This window comes from Vicugna pacos, chromosome 1 (assembly GCF_048564905.1).
Source record: "Vicugna pacos chromosome 1, VicPac4, whole genome shotgun sequence".
Taxonomy (NCBI): domain Eukaryota; kingdom Metazoa; phylum Chordata; class Mammalia; order Artiodactyla; family Camelidae; genus Vicugna; species Vicugna pacos.
In genome coordinates this window covers 34,900,448-34,920,738 of record NC_132987.1, presented here as the reverse complement: position 1 = coordinate 34,920,738, position 20,291 = coordinate 34,900,448, and the positions used below count along the sequence as shown (strand labels likewise).

At 34.5% G+C, this 20,291-nt stretch overlaps 1 protein-coding gene across 6 annotated transcripts in view; it reads left to right on the top strand.

Annotated features, from left to right (window-relative positions):
• The window catches only part of IFT80 (intraflagellar transport 80), a 101,935-nt gene that overhangs the window by 45,282 nt on the left and 36,362 nt on the right, over positions 1-20,291 (top strand). For all 6 annotated transcript variants that reach the window (XM_072960165.1, XM_072960156.1, XM_072960162.1 and 3 more), the window contains one exon: positions 12,639-12,818. In XM_072960165.1, coding sequence (XP_072816266.1) covers positions 12,639-12,818 — 180 coding nt within the window. The remainder of the gene's footprint in view (positions 1-12,638; positions 12,819-20,291) is intronic.

Below are 20,291 nucleotides of genomic sequence, written 5' to 3'. Positions count from 1 at the left end.
CTATGCTTCTTGAGTATGTAAATTTATGATTTCAGCAAACTTATGGAAATTTTGGCCATTATTTTTTCAAATAATCTTTTTCTTCTCCATTCTCTATTCCCTGCTGGAAGTCCAATTGCAAATTTTTTAGACCTTTGATACTGTCCCACAGGTCAACAAGGCTCTGTTCATATTTCTTCAATCTTTTGTCTCCCTCAGATTTCTAAATGGATAATTTTTGTTGATCTATCTTCAAGTTTACTAATTCTTTCATTAATCATTTCCAATCTTCCCATAAGCCTATTCAGTGAATTTTAATTTCAGATATTATATTTTTCAATTCTAGAATTTCTATTTGGTTGTTTTTGTAGTTCTTATTTTTCTCCTGGGATTTTCTTTGTTATATGTTCAAAACATATTTTTCACTAAGGCCTTGGTTATAATAGCTGCTTAAAAATCATTACTAATTCTAGCATCTTGTCATCATTGCCTTTTCTCTTGTGGCATTTTTGTTGTGTCTTTGTATAACTAGTGATTTTGAATTGTATTTTGAACATTGTGAACAGTACTTAGTAGAGACTCTGGATTCTGTTACGTTTCTCTAAAGAGTGCTGATTTTTCTGTATGTGTTAACAGGGAAGTAACTTGGCTGAACTTAAACTTCAGGTTCTGTCTCTTCTGTGGTGGGAAGATGAATTCTCTATGATTTTTTCTTTCTAGAATTTTCCTCTCAATTTCTAGCTCTTCTGGTCAACTTGAACTTTGTCCTCTGATTCCTCTACCCGTGACAGTAGCTTTCTATCTGACATTTAGCCATCATGTTTGATACCAAGGAGGGCCTGCTCTCAGGTAAAAGGTAGTTAAAAAAAAAAAAGAAATTCACTAAATACTGTTCCCTTTCAACCATTGACTCCCCTCAAGTTTCTGCCTGCTTTTTCAAAGCAGCTTTATTGAGATATAATTCACATGCTATACATTTTATCCATTTAAAGTGTACAGTTTACTATTTTTTCAATAATTCATAGGGTTATGCAGTCACCACCACACTCTGAACATTTTCTTTCTTTCTAAAAGGAATTACATATTCTTTTACTGTCAGTCTCTATTTCTCCCTACTGTACTCCCAGCCTCTGGCAACCACTAATTTACTTTCTTTTTCAATGGATTTGTCAATTCTGGCCATTTCATATAAATGGCATAATATATTATGTGGCCTTTTGTGACTAGCTTCTTTCACTTAGCATAATGTTTTCAAGATTCATCCAAGTTGTATCATATATTAGTACTTCATTCCTTTTTATGGACAAACAATATTCTATTTTATGAGTATAACACATTTTGTTTATCCATTCATCAGTTGGTAGTCATTAGAGTTGTTTCAAATTTTGGTTATTTTGAGTAAAGCTGTTATGAATGTGTATAAGTCTTTGTGTGGACATATGCTTTCATTTCTCTTGGGTGTATTCTTAGGAGTGCAATTACTGGGTTAAATAGTAATCTAACTTTTTGAGGAATTGCCATTTTTCCAAAATGGCTATCTGCCTGCCTTTGATTGCTCTTCAGTCTTCAGGTAGTGTTGTAGTTTGTCTGAAGTGAATAGATGTTATTTGTGAGAAGGCTGATCTGATAGCAGCTGTTCTGCCATGATCCTTCTTTATATATCAAAATTTATTTTAAATAATTGATTATGAGTTTTTAAAAATCAGGTCTGCACATTTGAGAGCTATACTGACGACTGCAGTGATTCTCAAGTTTCAGTAAAGTGAGAGAGCTACCTGCTTGAGATTTACCAATTAAGAAATTGTCTAGGAAAATAACAAAATGACATGAATAGTCAGTTAACAGAACAAATTCAAGCGGTCAATTAGAAATATGAAAGGATATTCAATTTAACTAAGGAATAAATATAAAATAAAGAAATAATGATGTATTTTACTTTATTGTTTGAAAAGATTGATAATGACTTAAAAACCTTAGATTCACTTGAGGAGGAAATGAGCTCCTCCATTTACACACTGTTGGTGGGAATGTGAGTTGATTCAACCTTTTTAAAGCATGGCTTGATTAATGCATATCCAGATGTCAGATATACATCTGCCTTGTCCTAGTAATCTCATGTCTAGGAATTTACTCTAAAGAGATCATTGGACAAGTACACAAAGATATATGTATAACAATTTCATCACAGTATTATAATAGTGAAAATCAGAAATAAATTGTGTATACAAGTAGAAGGCTGATTGGGTTATTATTCTATATACCTAAAATGGAGTGCCCTCAACTCATGAAAAACGGGAAAGAGGGATTATGTTTAATAACCTGGAAAGCTGTTATTTAGTAAAGTTATTTAGTAAAAAGACCCAGTTGTAGGAGAGCATATATTCAGTATCTTCAATAATGGGTTTCACGCAAAGAAACATAACAGTGTAATGCCATTTCCCACTCATCAGAAAATGGGAAATGGACTCATAAAGCATTAAAGGGAATATTAGTTGGTACAGCTCTTCTCAAGTATACTTTGGCAAAATCTGTCAAGATCCTTGAAATCTTTGACACAGCTATTATAGTTTCAAGGAAGTTTAAAAATGCATATTCACTTGTTCATTAATTTTCATATTCATTAATTCCTTTGCAAATATTTATTGAGTATGTTATGTGCTAGGCATTTGCCCTAGGTGTTAAAGAAACAGCGGTAAACAAAATAAGTTCCCTGCTCTTAACAGTTTTCATTGCAGCAGATGAAAGACTATAATCAAACAAACAAACAAATAAACAAAATGAATATATGATATATTAAGTAGTAATAATTGCTATTAAAAAAAGCTAGGTAAGGGAGATGACGTTATTTTAGGTAAACTGGTCAGGGAATATCAGACACAACCTAAATATACATTAATGAGTTGTTAAAACGGTAAATTATAGTTCAAGTAAATTACTTATGGAATAAAGAAATACTATAGTACCATAATTTTTCCCTAGGTCCTATAATAAATTTTATTTTTACCTTTGATTTTTAAGAAATGTATGATTCAGATATATAAGGTAAAAAATTTTAAATTAACATAGTTATTGTAAATAAATATACAGAATATATTAATGAATTTCATTATATTACATTAAATGGAACAGAATTCAAGGGAAAATTTCTGACTATATAAGGCATCTTTGGCCAGATTTTTTTTATTATAGTATACCTGATGTACAATATTATATGTCATAGGTGTTCAGTATAGTGACTCACAATTTTTAAAGGTTATACTCCATTTATAGTTATTATAAAACATTGACTATATTCCCTGTTTTTTTTAACATTTTTTATTGATTTATAATCATTTTACAGTGTTGTGTCAAATTCCAGTGTACAGCACACTTTTTCAGTTATACATGAACATATATATATTCATTGTCACATTTTTTTCTCTGTGAGCTACCATAAGATCTTGTACCCTATGTTTTATAATATATCCTGGTAGCTTCCTTTGGCCAGATTTTATATTAACTGATGTTGTTGCTTTTATTTATCAGCAGGTGGTGCTATTGCTTATATAAGAGAGAACTTTTTTTATTTTCTCTGTTCTTGAATATTTAGTTAGTTATTATGATAAAAAGACTACCCTCCATTCATTTGCTCTTCCATTCAGTTGAAATAATTACAGTGATTCATTGTCTGCAGTAACTGGTTATTGCTATATGTAACTTTTCATTGTCAACTCATGTAATTTAAGACAGCCTGCAATTTGCTAATTCCTGGTATATCAGAGAGAATATTGATCTTAAAAATCGTTAGTGTGCCTTAAAGAATAATAAGAAAGGTTGTATCTGTTTTATTCTCTACTTAAACTTAATGTGTGAACACACAGTTTTATGAATTGAATTAATCCAGCTTGGCTAAAGACATATGCTTTTGAGAATCCTTTACTCTACTGTATTTATATAGAAATAGTAAAAAGAAGGGTGAAGTTGACATTTGGGAGGTATTTTTAAAAGTTGATACAGTCAAGTCATGTTTTTTAGTTTGAATAGCTCTTATTTCCCTATTGGGAAATAACCTCTATGCCTAAGCAATTTGACAGAATACAGGGGGAAAAATGGTATTCTCCCCAAAGGGATGTAATATCCTTTAACAGGTCAGCACATGTAAAGACTCATTCTCAGTTGTTCTCTGTGCTGTGCTACCTAGTATGATTGCTTATTTTATTTTATTTGAATGTAGGAGTAGTATTGGTATGTTCTCAAAGCCTTGGAGTCAAGACTCAGTGGTGAATTTACAAAGTTAAAGGCCTCTCCTGGGCCTTCAGGTTCTTCATCTGCTGATAGAAGGGCTGGGCTAGGTGCCATGTCTCTCCTTGCAGCTCTACAGCTCCATGATGCCTTCTCCTTGGGCACTAGGCATACTGCTTGCTTCCTCTCCTGAATAGTATTAGTGTGGTATTTGTTTTTTTAATACATACCTGCATTTTTTAATTGCATTTGTTTTTTTAATACAAGGTTTCTATAGGAAGAAGTAGCACTGTACATGATATGCCAAAAGTGGGAAAAACTCAAGCAGTGCTAGAGAAGTGTGGCTGATCCTGTAACTTCAAACTTATTCTAAATTTTATTATAATTGGATGCAAGTAGCAGAAACCATTAAGCAAAAAAGAGAGATTGGCTATAAGGTTATAGGGTTATCTTCCAGAAGCCAGGACAAGGATATAGCTAGGCCTCAGTAACCAGAAACTGGAGTGCTAAGAAAACATAGAAAGTAGTCCCTTTGTGCCTTTTGCCTCTGCTTTTCTCTGTATATCACTCTTTTTTTTTTTTCCTTTCCCAGCAAACTGACTCTCCCTCACCCCCTCCCTTGGCCCTGCTTTACCTGCTGGAAAGTGATCAGTGTTAATAGCTCTCAGGGGTACACCTCCTCTGTTCAAGTAGCCAGACTGAGATAAGAATCTTAGTCTTAGTTTTAAACACCCCCAGGGAAGGGTCGCTGGCCCAACCTAGGCTGGGTACTCACGCCTGGTCTACTGAGATATGTCCAGGCAGGTCGAGGCGTGTTGTATGAACATGGCCATCGGGACCCTAATGCAGTAGTAGTCTTAGGGATTGCTGGAGAGGGCCAGGTCCTAGAAAATGGAGGAGGGAGGCAGCCAACCCAGTAGTTTGCCATTTGTGTTTCAGAGACGCCTTAGCATAATTTGCCAAAAGTTTTCAGTTTAATCCTCTGAGCGTTTTTCTTCCTAGATGAATACATTTCTGCCTTTATAATGAAAATTAGAACTGTGTTTTCAGATTTGCTATAAAACTAACGTTGCTGGAAACCATAACGCCGTAAAGTATAAACCATAAAATAAGAGAACTAAGCTTCCTTTACAATATAAGACCTTGTTGTCCAGCATTGAGAAACTTGGCAAGCAGTACAAAATCAGAGTTCTGTCTCTTACAGAATTTACTTTGTTTTTTTTTAAAACCAACACCTAACATATAGTAGGTTTTCCATAAATGTTGCATTTTAATGGACCATTGTACAGACAAAATATATTATCTTGGTTTTGAATGACTTACATTAACTAACTCAACTGATGTAACAATAACATACATTATAGCATTTTGACTAGTTTTACTAGTATTGATCCAGCTAGTCAGTTTGGTTGATGTTTTTGAGAAACCTGTTTTAAAATTTGTAAACCTTTGGCTTTTAATTTGTTCACGTGGATTTTTTTTTTAAGTCATATTTGGTTGAAGTCATGGTTGAGCTCTGGGAAGGAAGGCTTGCCTAAGGGCACAGACTGATTCATTCATTCGTATATTCATTCATCCATTCAACAGATATTCATATGTGTTAGGTTCTGTGTGACGCTCTGGCTGTTCAAATAACAACCATACCTGTAGCTCACCCTCTTTTCAGAGTACTGATATGTAAACAGATAATGAAATAACACATTTAATGACAAAGCTTACAATATTGTGGGAGAATAAATAACAAATAGAATCATGGTAAATTTTCAGATATTTTTATACTTATTTTTGATGAGGCTAAACTTGATTAAAGTAAACTTCCTCCCTGGTGGAATAACTTAAAAACATTAAAAAGCCTTTTTGTAAATGACTAACAAATCGTGTGTGTGTGTGTTTTCATCAAGAAGCACAAATTTGAATTTGCTTTTTTCTGATTTTGATACCTAAAAATCTAAATTTAATTCTCTGTGTAGAAGCACAGAATTTTACTTCTGTTTGAGAAATGTTCTCTAGATATGCAGATGCGAAAATCACGCAGAAGCTCCTGTTACACATGGGCCATTCCAGTTATGACTCCTTGCACACAGTGTGTCATTGTTCCTCCACCCTCTATGTGGAGGAGAAGTGATGGTTTCCTCTTCTAAAATCTCTTCTATATTTTTACTTATAAATACCTCATAAATCAAATTTCAGTATTCACACATTCAGATTAGTCATTGCCAGAGATCCCAATCATGTAGAAGATTTTATTTTGATTTAAGAAAAGATGTTATTTCCTTTTATTTCACTGTCTTTAATTAAATTGCCTTTCTCTAACTCACTCTTCCTTCTTTTTAAGAATTCTGCAGATTTTTTTTCATACCAGTAGTCCCTATCTAATTATTTGCAGTATCTTCTGTTAGGGGCTATAGATTTGACAAATTTAAAATTGCTCCTTAAGGACTTTCCCCTCAGTGTTCTAAGATTGTCCATATTTTCTCTGAGGAAGGCTCTGTCTCATAGTCTAATTTTTCATACAATTAGGAAATATTCATGAAAAGATGATAGCTTTCTTTTAATATAATCTCAATGCTTTTTGTACAGTTCACATGGTAGAATATTAAATGCATATTTGGCTTGATGTCATAAACCCCTTTTGATTCTTTTTTCTTTCTAAAAGCAACTTGTTCAAAATTTAAAACAAAAATTTTATATCCTTGGTAATTCAGTACAAAATGAATGATCCCAAGATCCAAGACCACTTGGTGACAACATTGTCAAATTACTGTTTAATTTTTTGTGAATAAGCCTTTTGAAAGCCCAAACCACAAACCCCAACCTACTTTTTAAAAGTGGTAAAAGTATTGTTTCGTGTGTTTATGCTTATATCTGAATCTTTAGAAAAAAAAGGAATAAGCTTTTAAAATCCCCAAATTGACTGCTATGATTTTGTTGTAGGTCAAGTAGTGGGCCCCCAAAGATACCCATGTCCTAATCCCCAGAACCTGTGAATATGTTACCTTAAATGGCAAAAGAGACTTTGCAGATGTGATTAAGGAGTGGACCTTTAGATGGTAAGACCATCTTGGATTATCCAGTTTGGCCCAAACTAATCACATAAGTCCTTAAAAGCAGAGAATCTTACCAACCTGGATTGGAGGATGAAGGAGGAGAAGACATTCAAAGTAAGAGCAATTCAACATGCTGTTTCTGGCTTTAAAGATGGGGAAAGGGGACCACAGCCAAGTAATGCAGGTGGCCTCTAGAAGCTACGAATGGCCAGCATGGAAATAGGAGCCTCAGTCCTATGACTGTCAGAAAGTGAATTCTGCTAACATCCTGAGTGATCAAGGAAATGGATCCTCCCCCAGAGCCTCCAAAAAGGAATCCAGCCTTGCCAAAAACACCTTTATTTTAGCTTAGTGAAACCCATGTTGGATTTACAACCTTTAGAACTATAAGATAATAAATTTGTGTTATTTTAAGCCTCTAAATTTGTGCTGATTTGTTATAGCAGTAATGGAAGACTATCTTTGTAACTGCAGTATAGGACCAATTTTGCACTGAGTTATGTGGGTGGAATGTTTGGGGAAGGCTCTCACCACCTCCTTAATGATAACAAAATTTCTCCTATTAGCTTTGTTACTTTGCTTTCTGAACTTGTTATTTCTTAAAATGTAGTAGTATCTTGGTAGTAACACATTAAACTTGTTCTTATTAGGTCCTTTTCTCAGTAATTTGGCTAGCTGAGAGCAGATTTTGGATGAGAGCGTGAAAATAGATATATAGAATACTATTTCCCAGGGATATGGCTTCTGATGGGGAGAATTTTGGGCTTGCCATAGAACACCATCAAGGTCCTGGATATTTGGGGTGATGCTAGTGATATTTGCCCAGAGCCAGAACTAAAATGGCCAGCCTCTTAATTTTTTAAGCCCGCCTTTAGACAAAAATATGAGCATACCTCGGAGATACTGCGGGCAATATTTGGGTTTGGCTTTAGGCTATTGTCATAAAGCAAATATCACAAAAAAGGGAGTCGCACGGATGTGTTGTTTTCTCAGTGCATATGAAAGTTATGTTTACAGCATACTGTGATCTATTAAGTATGTAATAGCATTATGTTTTTAAAAAAACAATGTGCATACTTTAATTAAAAAATATTTTGTGGGTAAAAAATGCTAACCATCATCTGCGCCTTCAGCAGTCATAATCTTTGTGCTGGTAGAGGGTGTGGCCTCGATGTTGATGGCTGCTGACTGATCAAGGTGGTGGTTGCTGAAGGTTGGGGTGGCTGTGGCAGTTTCTTAAATTAAGAAGCGAGTGACCCATCCTTTCAAGAATGATTTCTCTGTAGCGTGCAATGCTGTTTGATAGCATTTTACCCACAGTAGAACTTCTTTCAAAATTGGAATCAGTCCTCTCAAACCCTGGCACTGCTTTATCAACTAAGTTCATGTCATATTCTGAATCCTTTGTTGTCATTTCTATAATCTTCACAGAATCTTCCCCAGGAGTATATTCCTTCTCAAGAAACAGCTTCTTTGCTCATCCATAAGAAGCAACTGCTTACTTGTTAAACTTCTGTCATGAGGTTGTAGCAATTCAGTCACATCTTCAAGCTCCAGTTCTAATTCTCTTCCGGTTCTAGTTCTCTTGCTATTTCTACCACATCTTATGTTACAATGGTAACACAAAAGATCACCGATCATAGGTCACTGTAACAAATAATAAAAAAAATTTTTTGAAATATTGCTAGAATTACCAAAATGTGATACAGATACGAGATGAACAAATGCTGTTGGAAAATGTTACTTAATAAGCTTGCTCGACACAGGGTTGCCACGGACCTTCAATTTGTAAAAAATGCATTATCTACAAAGTGTAAAAAGTGAAGCACAATAAAAGTATGTCTGTATATTGCTAAGTCTCTCAAAAGCATAACAGCAAATGATTGTATGTTCTTGTTCAATGACATGGTGGTGCTTCATAGCTCAAAATAACATCGGTTTTAGTTGGTTAACAAATTGTGAATACAAATCGCATTTATGTTCCATACATTTTTTTTTAAAAGCTACTTTTTCTATTGTTTTCCTTCTCTTTTTTGTTTATGCATATTGTATTTTTTTGTAAATTATTTTTACTTAATTTTGTATATTATTTTAGCAAGCCAAGAGTAATTTTTGTTTACTTTTTCATATTCTGTATTCTAAGAAACCTGTGTTACCTGCAGTTTATTGCTTGGAATTGTGGAAAAAATAGAAAACTTCACCAGTATTGTGAAGATACAAATATGATTTGTATTAAATTGTTTAACTAAGTATACTAGAAAGCTTATATTTTGAAAGTTTATGGCAAAACAGAACTTACAGAGCCAAAGAAATCTGAGAAACCTATCAACCAATTATAATGATTGTACCTTATTTGCATCTTAATTCCAGCAAACTGAAGGAAGAAAAGACAATTGGAAAAATCTGAACAGTGACTAGATACTTTGATAATAGGGAATTATTGTTAATTGTTTTTAGGTTTAGTGATAGTATTAAGATTAGGTTTCAAGTATTTTTTAGTAATACATACTGAAATATTTAGTGATGAAATGATATGATGTCAAGGTTTGCTCAAAATGATCTGGGCCGTGGAGAAGTAGGTGGTGATACAGATAAGAATTAGCCATTTGTTGATAATTGTTCTCAAAGTGTGGTCGCTGGCCCAGAAGCTTGAGCACCACCTGGGAACTTGTTAGATAGAATGCAAATACTTTGGCCCCACCGTAGACCTTCTAAATCAGAGACAGTGGGGTGGAGCCCAGCAATTTATTATAACAACCCCTGTATTGTGTAAAGTGTAAGTCTAATACACATTAAATTTTTAGAACCACTGCTTTATGTTATTCTTCCAATTTTAGTTTATGTCTGAAATTCTAATAAAATGTTTCAAATAAAAAGACTAGCTTGATGAATGTAAGAAACCAAATTTTCGTATAACAAAGAGAGGCTGGATTAGAGGCTAAAACAAAGGTCCTGTAATTTTCTCAACAGTTAGCAGATGAATTGGCACAATATCAGCAGTGAGCCAGTGGCTAATGATAGTCTTAAAGCAAATCACAGATTTTGCTTTTCTCTTATAACAGTGGCTCTACATTAAAATCACCGAGAGAACTTGTAAGAACATATCCAGACCCCACCCCAAGAAATTCTGGATTTAGTTAGTTGCACTCTTGGGTTTTGGTATTTTTTTTGAAAGCTTCCCAGATGATTCTAATGTGCAACCAGAGTTGAGAACCAGTGTCCTAACTTTACAATGTTTAAGAATCTCCTGAAGAGCTCATTAAAAGTTTCCTGGCCTCATCCCCTAGAGGGTCAGATTCAATAGGATGGTGTGGGACCTATTAATTTGCATTTCTAACGAGATCACAGGTGATACAGATGCTTCTGGCCTGAGCACATTTTGAGTAACACTATCTTAAACTAAGGTCAAAGAAAGAGATAAGCGTAAGTGAGAAGGATAGTTAAAAATTTGTCTTCAGGATTCTTGCTATTAGCACCACCCAATTACATCCAAGGAGTCTGCCTCGTTTCTTTCTAGACGTTAGAAATGCAAATGTGAATCAAATGTTCTATGGCTTATTTGGAGAAGAAAAGAGACTTAGAGCATTACAAATCTCTTTAAAAGCACAAATGATAAGCACAGGGAATATAGCTAATACTTTATAATACATTTGAATGGAGTATATTCTATAAAAATTTTGAATCTCTGTGTTGTACACCTGACACTAATTTTGTAATTCAACTATACCTCAGTTTAGAAAAAGGATAAATGCATAAACTGACTATATTTCAGTTTAAAAAAGTGAAAGATGAAATGCAGAAAAGAAAAAAATACTTAACAAATCATAAAAAAGGACAAATAATAAATAGATCCTTTTGATTTACCACTAAAAGTTATTAAATTTACCAATTGGACAAAATATAACCCTGTCCCTTCAAATTTAGTAACTATTAAAGACTCCTTCTCTGATGATTTGCTTGTGCTTGTATTTTTTTTATTATTATAGTATTCACAAAGAGGAAGAAATCACTTCTTAATTTTAAAAGAATTTAATATAGCTTGGATTTCATGGTTCATGTGGACTCTGAAAGAAATCAGAGGAATTTAGGGTGATGATAATATGTAAAATTTCTTTCCATTTTCTCCTGTTAGGATCAGGCATCCATGAGTTTTTAGATAAGTATTTTTAAGTTTAATTTTAGTAAGATGTTTCTTTCTGGTTCTTTGGGTTTTAAAATCATACTTTAAAGAGTTTTAAAATATGAATCTTCATGCTGCTGATGAAACAAAGCTTATGGTTTTTTCATTACCTTCTCCATAATAGCTTTGTTACAGGGCCTTTTATTTAAACAAACGGTTAGAGGTTTGAAGGGAAATAGGAGGGAGCTGAAAAAAAGTGTCAGTGAGTAGTAAGTCATTCAGCCTTTTTATTGTACATGTGAATTTTTATTGGGAATTTAAAGTCTTGTTTTATAGTAGTGTGAATGAATGAAATTTTTTATGTATGTTTTTCATTTTCTCCAAATTTTTTGTCAGCGAGCCCATAGCTAATAATGCATATTTTAAAAAAATAATGTAAAAGAAAAAGAAATACCCATCCAAGAACAACAACAACAAAAACAACAACAAAATCAAGACTTAATTTGACTATAGGTTATAAGATTGAAAGAATGGAAAGAAAATATATATAAATTTAGTCAAATAAATAAATCATCCTTCTAGTAAATATACGTTTCATCTGAAAAGTGAAAGAAAATGTATATAGCACTGTCTTTGAAAAAGTTTTTTTCTTAATGTCTTATTCACACACACACACACACACATCTCTTTTGTCCCAGCTGATACTCATTGGTATCTCTAGATAGCTTTCACAGATAGCTTCTAGATGAGGTTATACTTAATGCATTGTGGAAAAAAATCCATTTACCTGTCCTTTCATGGAGTAAGATGTGTATCAGAGATATTTTAGTTACACTGTATGTTCAATTTTGATGACAGTATAATATTTCAATAATGTCATCAAAAATTGAACACACAATGTTGAAATGTTATAATAAATGTTTAGATGTGGAGACTATAGAGATCCTTACAGATTAATAGTAAAATGTCTTTGCTTCTCTCTGTGGAATCTTTGTATTTAATTTTTCAGTATTACTGCTTAAAAGTAATAATGTAAATCAAAATGGTATGGGTGTTTTGCAGTTCTTAAGAGATTTCATACACTTTTATCATGTTATTTATTCTGCTGTGTACTTTAAAAATTGTATCTCATTAAGAAAAGCATTTCTTAGTAATTCTTGAATACAGGTACGTTCTTTTTAAAATTATCTGAATATGTTAACATACGCTCAATTTAAAACCTCTTTAAAAATTTTTAAATAAATTGATTTTTTTCTTACTTTCTTTCCCAGTGGTCATATGCTTTAGAAAAGCCCAACACCGGCAGCGTATTTAATATTGCGTGGTCAATTGATGGCACCCAGATCGCTGGAGCCTGTGGAAATAGACATGTTGTTTTTGCACATGTGGTGGAGCAGCGCTGGGAATGGAAAAATTTCCAAGTAACATTAACTAAAAGAAGGACCATGCAGGTATGATTGTGTTCCATGTTTGATTAAATCTGCTTCTTTTCACATTAGTTCACAATACAGAATATGGAATTATCTTCATTGATTATATATAAAATTCAGTCATATTAGAAATATTTTAACTATATGGTTAGTGACTTTTTCATGACATAAAATACGAACCTTTCACTGATATAGAACCTGAGTGCCCACAGCTACTGCAGTTATGGGGTTGAGGCAGGAATGAAACTGAGTCCCCCCAAAACCAAATTCATCTGCCAAGTTTATGTTAACCTCTCTATCAAAAACATTATTCCCTTTCTTGTCCCATGCCTGTTCCCCCCAAGATGGTGGAGTATCAAAGAAAAGGGGGCATTGAAACCGAGGAGGACCCTGCGGGGGCCCTCCTAAGTACGAGAGCCCATGTGTTTGAGCTGTTCTACAGAAACTAAGACCCCACCCAAGTGGAGGATGGTGACTACATGCTTGAACCAGACTGGTTGGAACTAGAAGGATGATATTTCAGAAACATCACCCTGTTACCTCACCACCAACTAATCAGAAGAAAGTCACATACCCTGCAGTCCCTACCCCAAATTTTGCTATTAAAAACTCTTCCCCCAATGGAAAAGAATCTGGAAAAGAACTCCAAAAAAAAAAAAAAAAAGTCTTCCCCCAAAACTCTCAGGGAATTTGGGCCTTTCGAGCATGAGCTGCCTGTTGTTCTTGCATAGCCCTTGCAATAAACCTTTCTTTGCTCCAAACTTCAACGTTTTGGTTTGTTTGGCCTCACTGTGCCTCAGGCACAGGAACTTGGGTTCGACAGGGTTAGTGAAACTTGAAGTCTTGAGGGAATATGTGGATTCTGTTGAGGAAGGAGGGAGGAAGCTGTGACAAGTTAGATTTAACTCCTGGAACTGACCTCAAGGCATACCTAACCTACTGGTCACTGTCAGGATTACATTATTTTTTAAAATAATTGTATGAGTTTATCTAACCTGATTCAAAAACATTTTCTTTTTCCTTTTAAGAATTACCTAAGGCAAGCTAAAATGGGGAAATGGTGGGAAGTTCTTACTGGGAATTAGGAAGAAAAACAGGTACTTTTGGAGTGAAATTCTTTATAGAGTAAGACAGGAAGGTTGAAATGTGCCAATGGAGTTGGGGGGAGAAATATTTTACAGATCTGAGAACATCAGTGGGAGGGGTTACTTAATCAATTGTAAGCTTCTTAAGGGTTCAGTACTAAATTTCACTCATCTTTACCTTCCTACAGGGCCTAGGCCAATGCTTTGTGTATAATAAGCACTCAAGAAGTATTTTAAAGTTAGTTGATGAGAGGTAATAGGAGTGGCCAAAGACAAACCCTCTCCCAGAGAAAAGGGAACTCTACCTTCCTTTTCTTCTTCCTATCCGTATCACTTACCTCTGTCTTCAGTATTCAGAATTCAGATGATTATAATCACTATAAAAATTTGAAGGCATATGTCTTGTGATTTCCTGGATGGGTCTATTCAAGAATCCTTTAGCCTAAGTATTCAAGTTTTTTTAAATTGGATAATATGTTCACCAGAATAATAATAATTAGGTACCTTATACACTTTCTTTATTCTGTTTCGTTATTTAAAAAATTTTAAACTTATTATGGAGAATTTAAAACATACACAAAAGTAGACAGAATACTGTAATGAATCTCTATGTAGTTATCACCCAGCTCCAACAGCCATTAACTCAGGATCAGTCCTGCCCCATCCATGTCCATATCTACTCTCTCCCTCCCCCAAGTATTTTGAAGCAAATTCAGCTATCATATTTCAGCTGTGAAAATTTCAGTATATACAGCTAAAAGATAAGGACCCTTCTTAACACACCCACAATACTATTATCATACCTTAAAAATAATAATTCCTTAATATTATCAAATATCCAAGCAGTGTTCAAATTTTCATCAATTCCCCCATGTCACATTTTAAATATTTGTTTGTTTGAATCAGGATCCAAAATGGTTTATATGTTGCAATTGGCTAATATATCTTTGAAGTCATTTTTAGTCTATAGATTCCCCTTCCATTTCTGTTTTCCCCCCTGCAGTTTATTTGTTGAAAAAACCAAATTTTTTGTCTAGCCCCACAGTTTGGCCTTTACTGATTGTATCCCCATGGTGTGGTTAGACATATTTCTCTGTCTTCTGTATTTCCTGTAAATTAGTAGTTGGATCTAGGCGATGGTGTAAATATACATATACATTTTAGTTAACCTGGGAACCAAAACATTATTTATAGTGTTGTGTCTATGACAACGAGTGCATTGTGAATTCTAATCAGCTGATTTCAGGACAAAGTTTTATTCATATAGTGCATGGGGGCCAGCTGATATAGTATTGCTAAAATAAGTTCCCCTTTCTAAAAGATGATAACCCAGACTCATCTAGTCATTCCAGCTCCAAACCTCTGGTCTGGAAAACTATAAATAAATGAAAATTTTAATTATTCCCCCTCCTCTCCGTATTCCCGATTTATAATGATGAAGGGAAAACAGGGCGGTTGCAATGAAAACTATTTGGAAAAAGGGAGAAAGGAAAACAACACACCATAATGACCAGGTCCATAGCAAAAACCCAGCTGGCCAGGGATATCCTGAGAACTCTTCTCCTTAGCATTAAAGTTAGTTGCATGGTTAATGTGGCAACTATAGTTTACCCTTCTGAGAAGATCTCCCATTTGGAGGATTCCTTTTCTGTGGTCTGAATATTTTAGCAGCTCACTTAATGTTGTAAGGTGGAGCCACAGATTGCTATAGGGACAACAATCACAACTTTTTGTTTGCCTGGGTTGGAGTTTTGCAGTTTCCTTAGAAGCTTAGTAGACTCGGAAACCAGAGATCATGTTGAGTCCTAATTGTTAAGTCTAGACCTGGACCTGGCAGTTGCTACCTAGCAATAGGCTTCATTGCCCTGCCTGTCTCCCTGGACCTCAGCTTTTAGGTGACACCATAACCTAGAGTGGGAAGGTTTGTTAATTTTCCTCTTGTCTCCACACTGAATCCCAGTAGATGATTCTTTCCAAAAGGATAGTTGACGTCTTTGTTGGGAGGGAGTACCTGGAAGGGAGAGGGTACAGGTGGAGGAGCTGAGACATTCCTCAGATCTCGAGTTTACCATTTTCTCTTTCCCACCACTCTTACTTCAGCATGGGGCACAGCCTTGGCTTTTAATTGTTGTGATGGTACAGTTTGATTCTTAGTCACTCAATCTCCTGTAAAGATAAGAGTTAATGAAAGAGTGATTTTTGAGGATTAAATGAGATGATATATGTAAAATAAAAATAAAAGGTAATTATTGCTATGATTATATCTATGTTTTGGATTAAATGAGTATTTTGGAAACGTGGAAGTGGAAGTTTTGGACTTAACGTTAGTCAGGAGTCTAAATACTGTGGTCATGTAGAGTGTTAGGTGATTAAGTTATCAAGAGGTTAATACTGGAGCTGTCCTGAATTGAACAAAGTAAATGGGTGCATTTTAAACTTCAGCACAGGACGTTTCTGATGTGGGATTTGCCATAGTTTTTAAATTTTAACAGTACTTAGCACATCTTTAGTTTGTTATTGTGACTGGGATGCTTTATTCCTGTTTAGTTCTAGTGTTCCAAGATTCACAAAAAAAGAGAATTACCCCATGTGTCACTTTAGGCCAATATGACTTTTAATTTGAATAATGGCAGAGGCTTATACAATGGGATTATTTAAATATTGTATTTTCCTACACTTGTATTAACAGTTAGTTTATTTCACTGGGTATCATGTTGCTTTAAAGAAACTACCATATAACTTCCTTTAGAAACTTTTATTTCATTCCTTAGCTTTCTAGGAGAGGATAGCATTTTGGACCTTTTAAAAATCTCTGGGAGCTCAGACTTCTGGTAAAAATGGTGTCATAAGTTCAACTTGGAAGGAAGAGACATACCTTTGGCTCCAAGGAGATCAATAATATATGAAATATTTTTTAAAAGACTTATCTGGACTCAAAAACAGGATCAACATCTCTATGGACCAGAAATGGAACAAAAATGCAGAGTGTAGACTGACGTCTCCAATCTGCTTGGCTCCTGGTCCAGAAGCAGGGAGGCAGAGGCAGTGCAGAGCATGGCTCTTGCAGGCTGATGGACCTGAAAGGACTTGAAGTGAGACAAATGGCCTGAGCCAGGTCTCTGAAATCAGAGCATGGGGGTCTGTGGGGTAGCTCTCTTCTCCCCTTCTGGAAGAAGACCTAGAACAGCCTAGCATTTAAAGAGAGAGGCACAGAGGCACCGTGTACAGTCATGGCTTGCTCAGTTCCAGGGAGCGCATCGCTGAGACCTAGAGTTGTATGATACACAGCCGGCAGCATAAACCTGTGCCGGTGAACACAGAGCTCTGCCGCTTCTCTGAAAGCACGCTTCACATTTTTGTTCTAAGTAAAACCCAGCTGATTCCTGAGACCAGTGTTTCTCCTACAGCCTTCTTCTACAGAAGGAGGCTTCTTTATGCCAAGTATTACTGGCTCTGGAGGTCGGGTAGGTATCTTCCTTACCCCTCATTGCTGAGTCCAGACCATAGTGCCTTCCTCCCCAAAGAACTCCAGCTCCTTTGAAGCACCTGCCGTCGGACTACTCTCTCTTTGCAATCATTTCCTCCACTCATTGAAGAGTGAAGCAAACGTCGGTATCTTTTTCTTTACCACTAGTCCTGTCAACACTTTTTGTTAAGACTTTTTAAAAAATGTCTACAAGATAAGAACTGTTTTTATGTTAACATAATCATAGTGATATTTTGCATTTCTCTAGTTGTCTCCTGAGACTTTCTACAGTAACATGTCTTATTTCTCCAATTATTTTCTAAATATATATTTTTATGGTCGGTTGGTTTGTATTAGGAAGCAAAGCCCCATATTGCATTTAGTTAATTTGTCTCTTCAGTCTTTTAAAATCTGGAATAATTCCTCCTCCTTGTTATTTATTTATTTGTTTATTTAAGAAACCAGGTCATTTGTTCTGTTGAACTTCCCACGTTTCCTGTTTGCATCCCTGTGGTATGATTACATTTAACACGTTCATCTGACCCTTGTATTTCCTATAGACTGGTTAGTAGATTTAGATCCCTCATAAGTATAAAGGATACTTTGTAGGTAATGCAGCTCACTCCCTATTACATCAGGAGACACACGTCAGCTTATCCCTCTTCTAGTGATGATAAGATTGATCTGTGTGTTCAGGTGTTATAAGTCTGATTCATCTGTCATGTAGTTTCTCATTAGACTTTTGCTTTAATATTTTTAGCAGCCATAGATGATGCTTGTTAAGAACCATGTTTCACTGGGAGTTGCGTCTTGTAATTCTATCATTCTTTCTGCATTTATTAGCTAAAATTCTTCTATAAAAGGCCTTGCCTTATCAACCATTTGATTACCCTGAAGTGAGACAAATTCTGAATTATTTTTCTTTATATACCAATTTTCAAATAATGAGTTGATTTCCTAGCATGCCCGAAGAGTTTCTTTGTTGTTATGTTAGTTCTATGTTGCTGCTGCTGATGTTATCATTATAAATTGGCAGATTTCAACATTTTTGATATGTTTCAATCTACTGCAGTTCTCTTTAATGCTCGAATAATCCTATTTTGGCCAGTAGACTCCCGTGTTCTTTTGAGATGATTTTGATAGCTTATTTTCATTTCTGACAAGATGTTCCAGGCTCCTTACGCATTCCCTGTCCCAGACTTGGAATCAGCTACTTTTCCAATAAGGCCTTGTTCCTTTTGAGGGGGAATGTTATTTAGAGACCATGATCCAGGTTCTAGGTGTGCTCATTGCTACTGGTTTGATCATTACTTCTAGACAAAATGTATTTGTTTTTGACAGATAAAAATATGTCATGAGTGTATACTGAGGTTTCAAGTTCAAATTCAAGGTTATGGAATTTTACTCTTGATTTTTCTATTTGCAGTTCCTACCTCTTACAAAAAAATTTTGATTCCTAAAGACATTAATATATCTTAAAGTATACTTTAAAATAACAATCTCAATATTATTATAATAATATATTACTGAATACTGTTTTAGATTTTTTGTTTTTTTTAAATAAACAAATCTATATACCTTCATATCCTTCCCTTTACAAGATGAAAGGTATCATACTATACACACTATTCTGCATCTTGCATTTTTATTTTACGATATATTGTGGAGATCACTCCATAGATCTTAAGCAGTCCTTTTTATAGCTGTATATTATTCTACTTTGTGAATGTACCACAATTGATTCAACCTATCCTATATTGATAGACATTTGGGCTGTTCTCATTCTTTTGCTATTACCAGTAGTGCTGTAGGTAGTAATAGCCTGTGTGTATGTTATTTCATAGTTTTGCTCATTTATTTTGGGATAGAATTATATAGGTAAGATTGCTGGGCCAAAGATTATACATATATAATCCTTGTCATGGTGATAATAGTTTGGTGGGGTTAGGAGTTGGGGAATAGGTAATAAAAATATAATATGCCTTATAGGTATAAGTACTTCAAAAAAGTATTTATAAGAAGTTTGACTTTATCTTCCTATTTTTCTTTCCATACCCTTTTATTCTTCATTAATACTGTAATTTTCACATTAATTTAGAAAGATAATATTTTGAGTGGAATTTAAAGAAATACTAACTTCTAGGTACAATTAATCTCTTTTTCTCAATTTTTTCACCTCTTACTATCAGGTCTTACCCATTCTGGTATTGATCAGAGGTTTCATAAATTTGACTTGACCAAGATTTTTCTTAATTTGTTGCAGATTATCCATAAACTTCAAGATTTTTGGCTGATACTGCCAAGTGTTAAAATCCTTGTAAACTTTATTCAGTTAAACTTTTATAATGATTTTGACTATCATAGGCAAGTCTCCATTTGTTAGTTGGTGCTTAGCTTTCTTACATATTATCTTACATGTGTTTTTACATATGGAAATGCGTTCCACCCCACTCTGCAGCTTGGCTTCTTCACTATGCAATTGGTTTCTTTACTGACACCACCTACTCCTCTTTTGATTTTTCAAGTTATTATATCTCTTTTTTTAGAAGTTAAATTTTAAAGTAAAATCTACCCCTAAAAAGAGATCCTTTTACTGTTTTCGGCAGAAATCATACAGTCTCTTTCCAACTATGCCATATTCCTTTGACTATGTATCTCAGTGTTGTAGTGTTTTTCACCATATTGCTTTATTGCTACATCATACAGATTGGCTTTCAGGTTAGAAATCTCTATAGGTCTTTTTCTACTAATTTCTAAGACGTTTTCTGTGTCTGCTCTTTTGCTGGTTGATTTTTATACCCAAATATGTTATTTTATGCCTAGTTCCTATTGAATTCTTCTTTTTTATATTTAGGTAGTCAAGAATATGTTTAATTTTTTTGTGTTTCAAAATCTTGCTAACTTCCTAATTAAAAGTTTGATGTATTTTAATGTTTGTTGGTG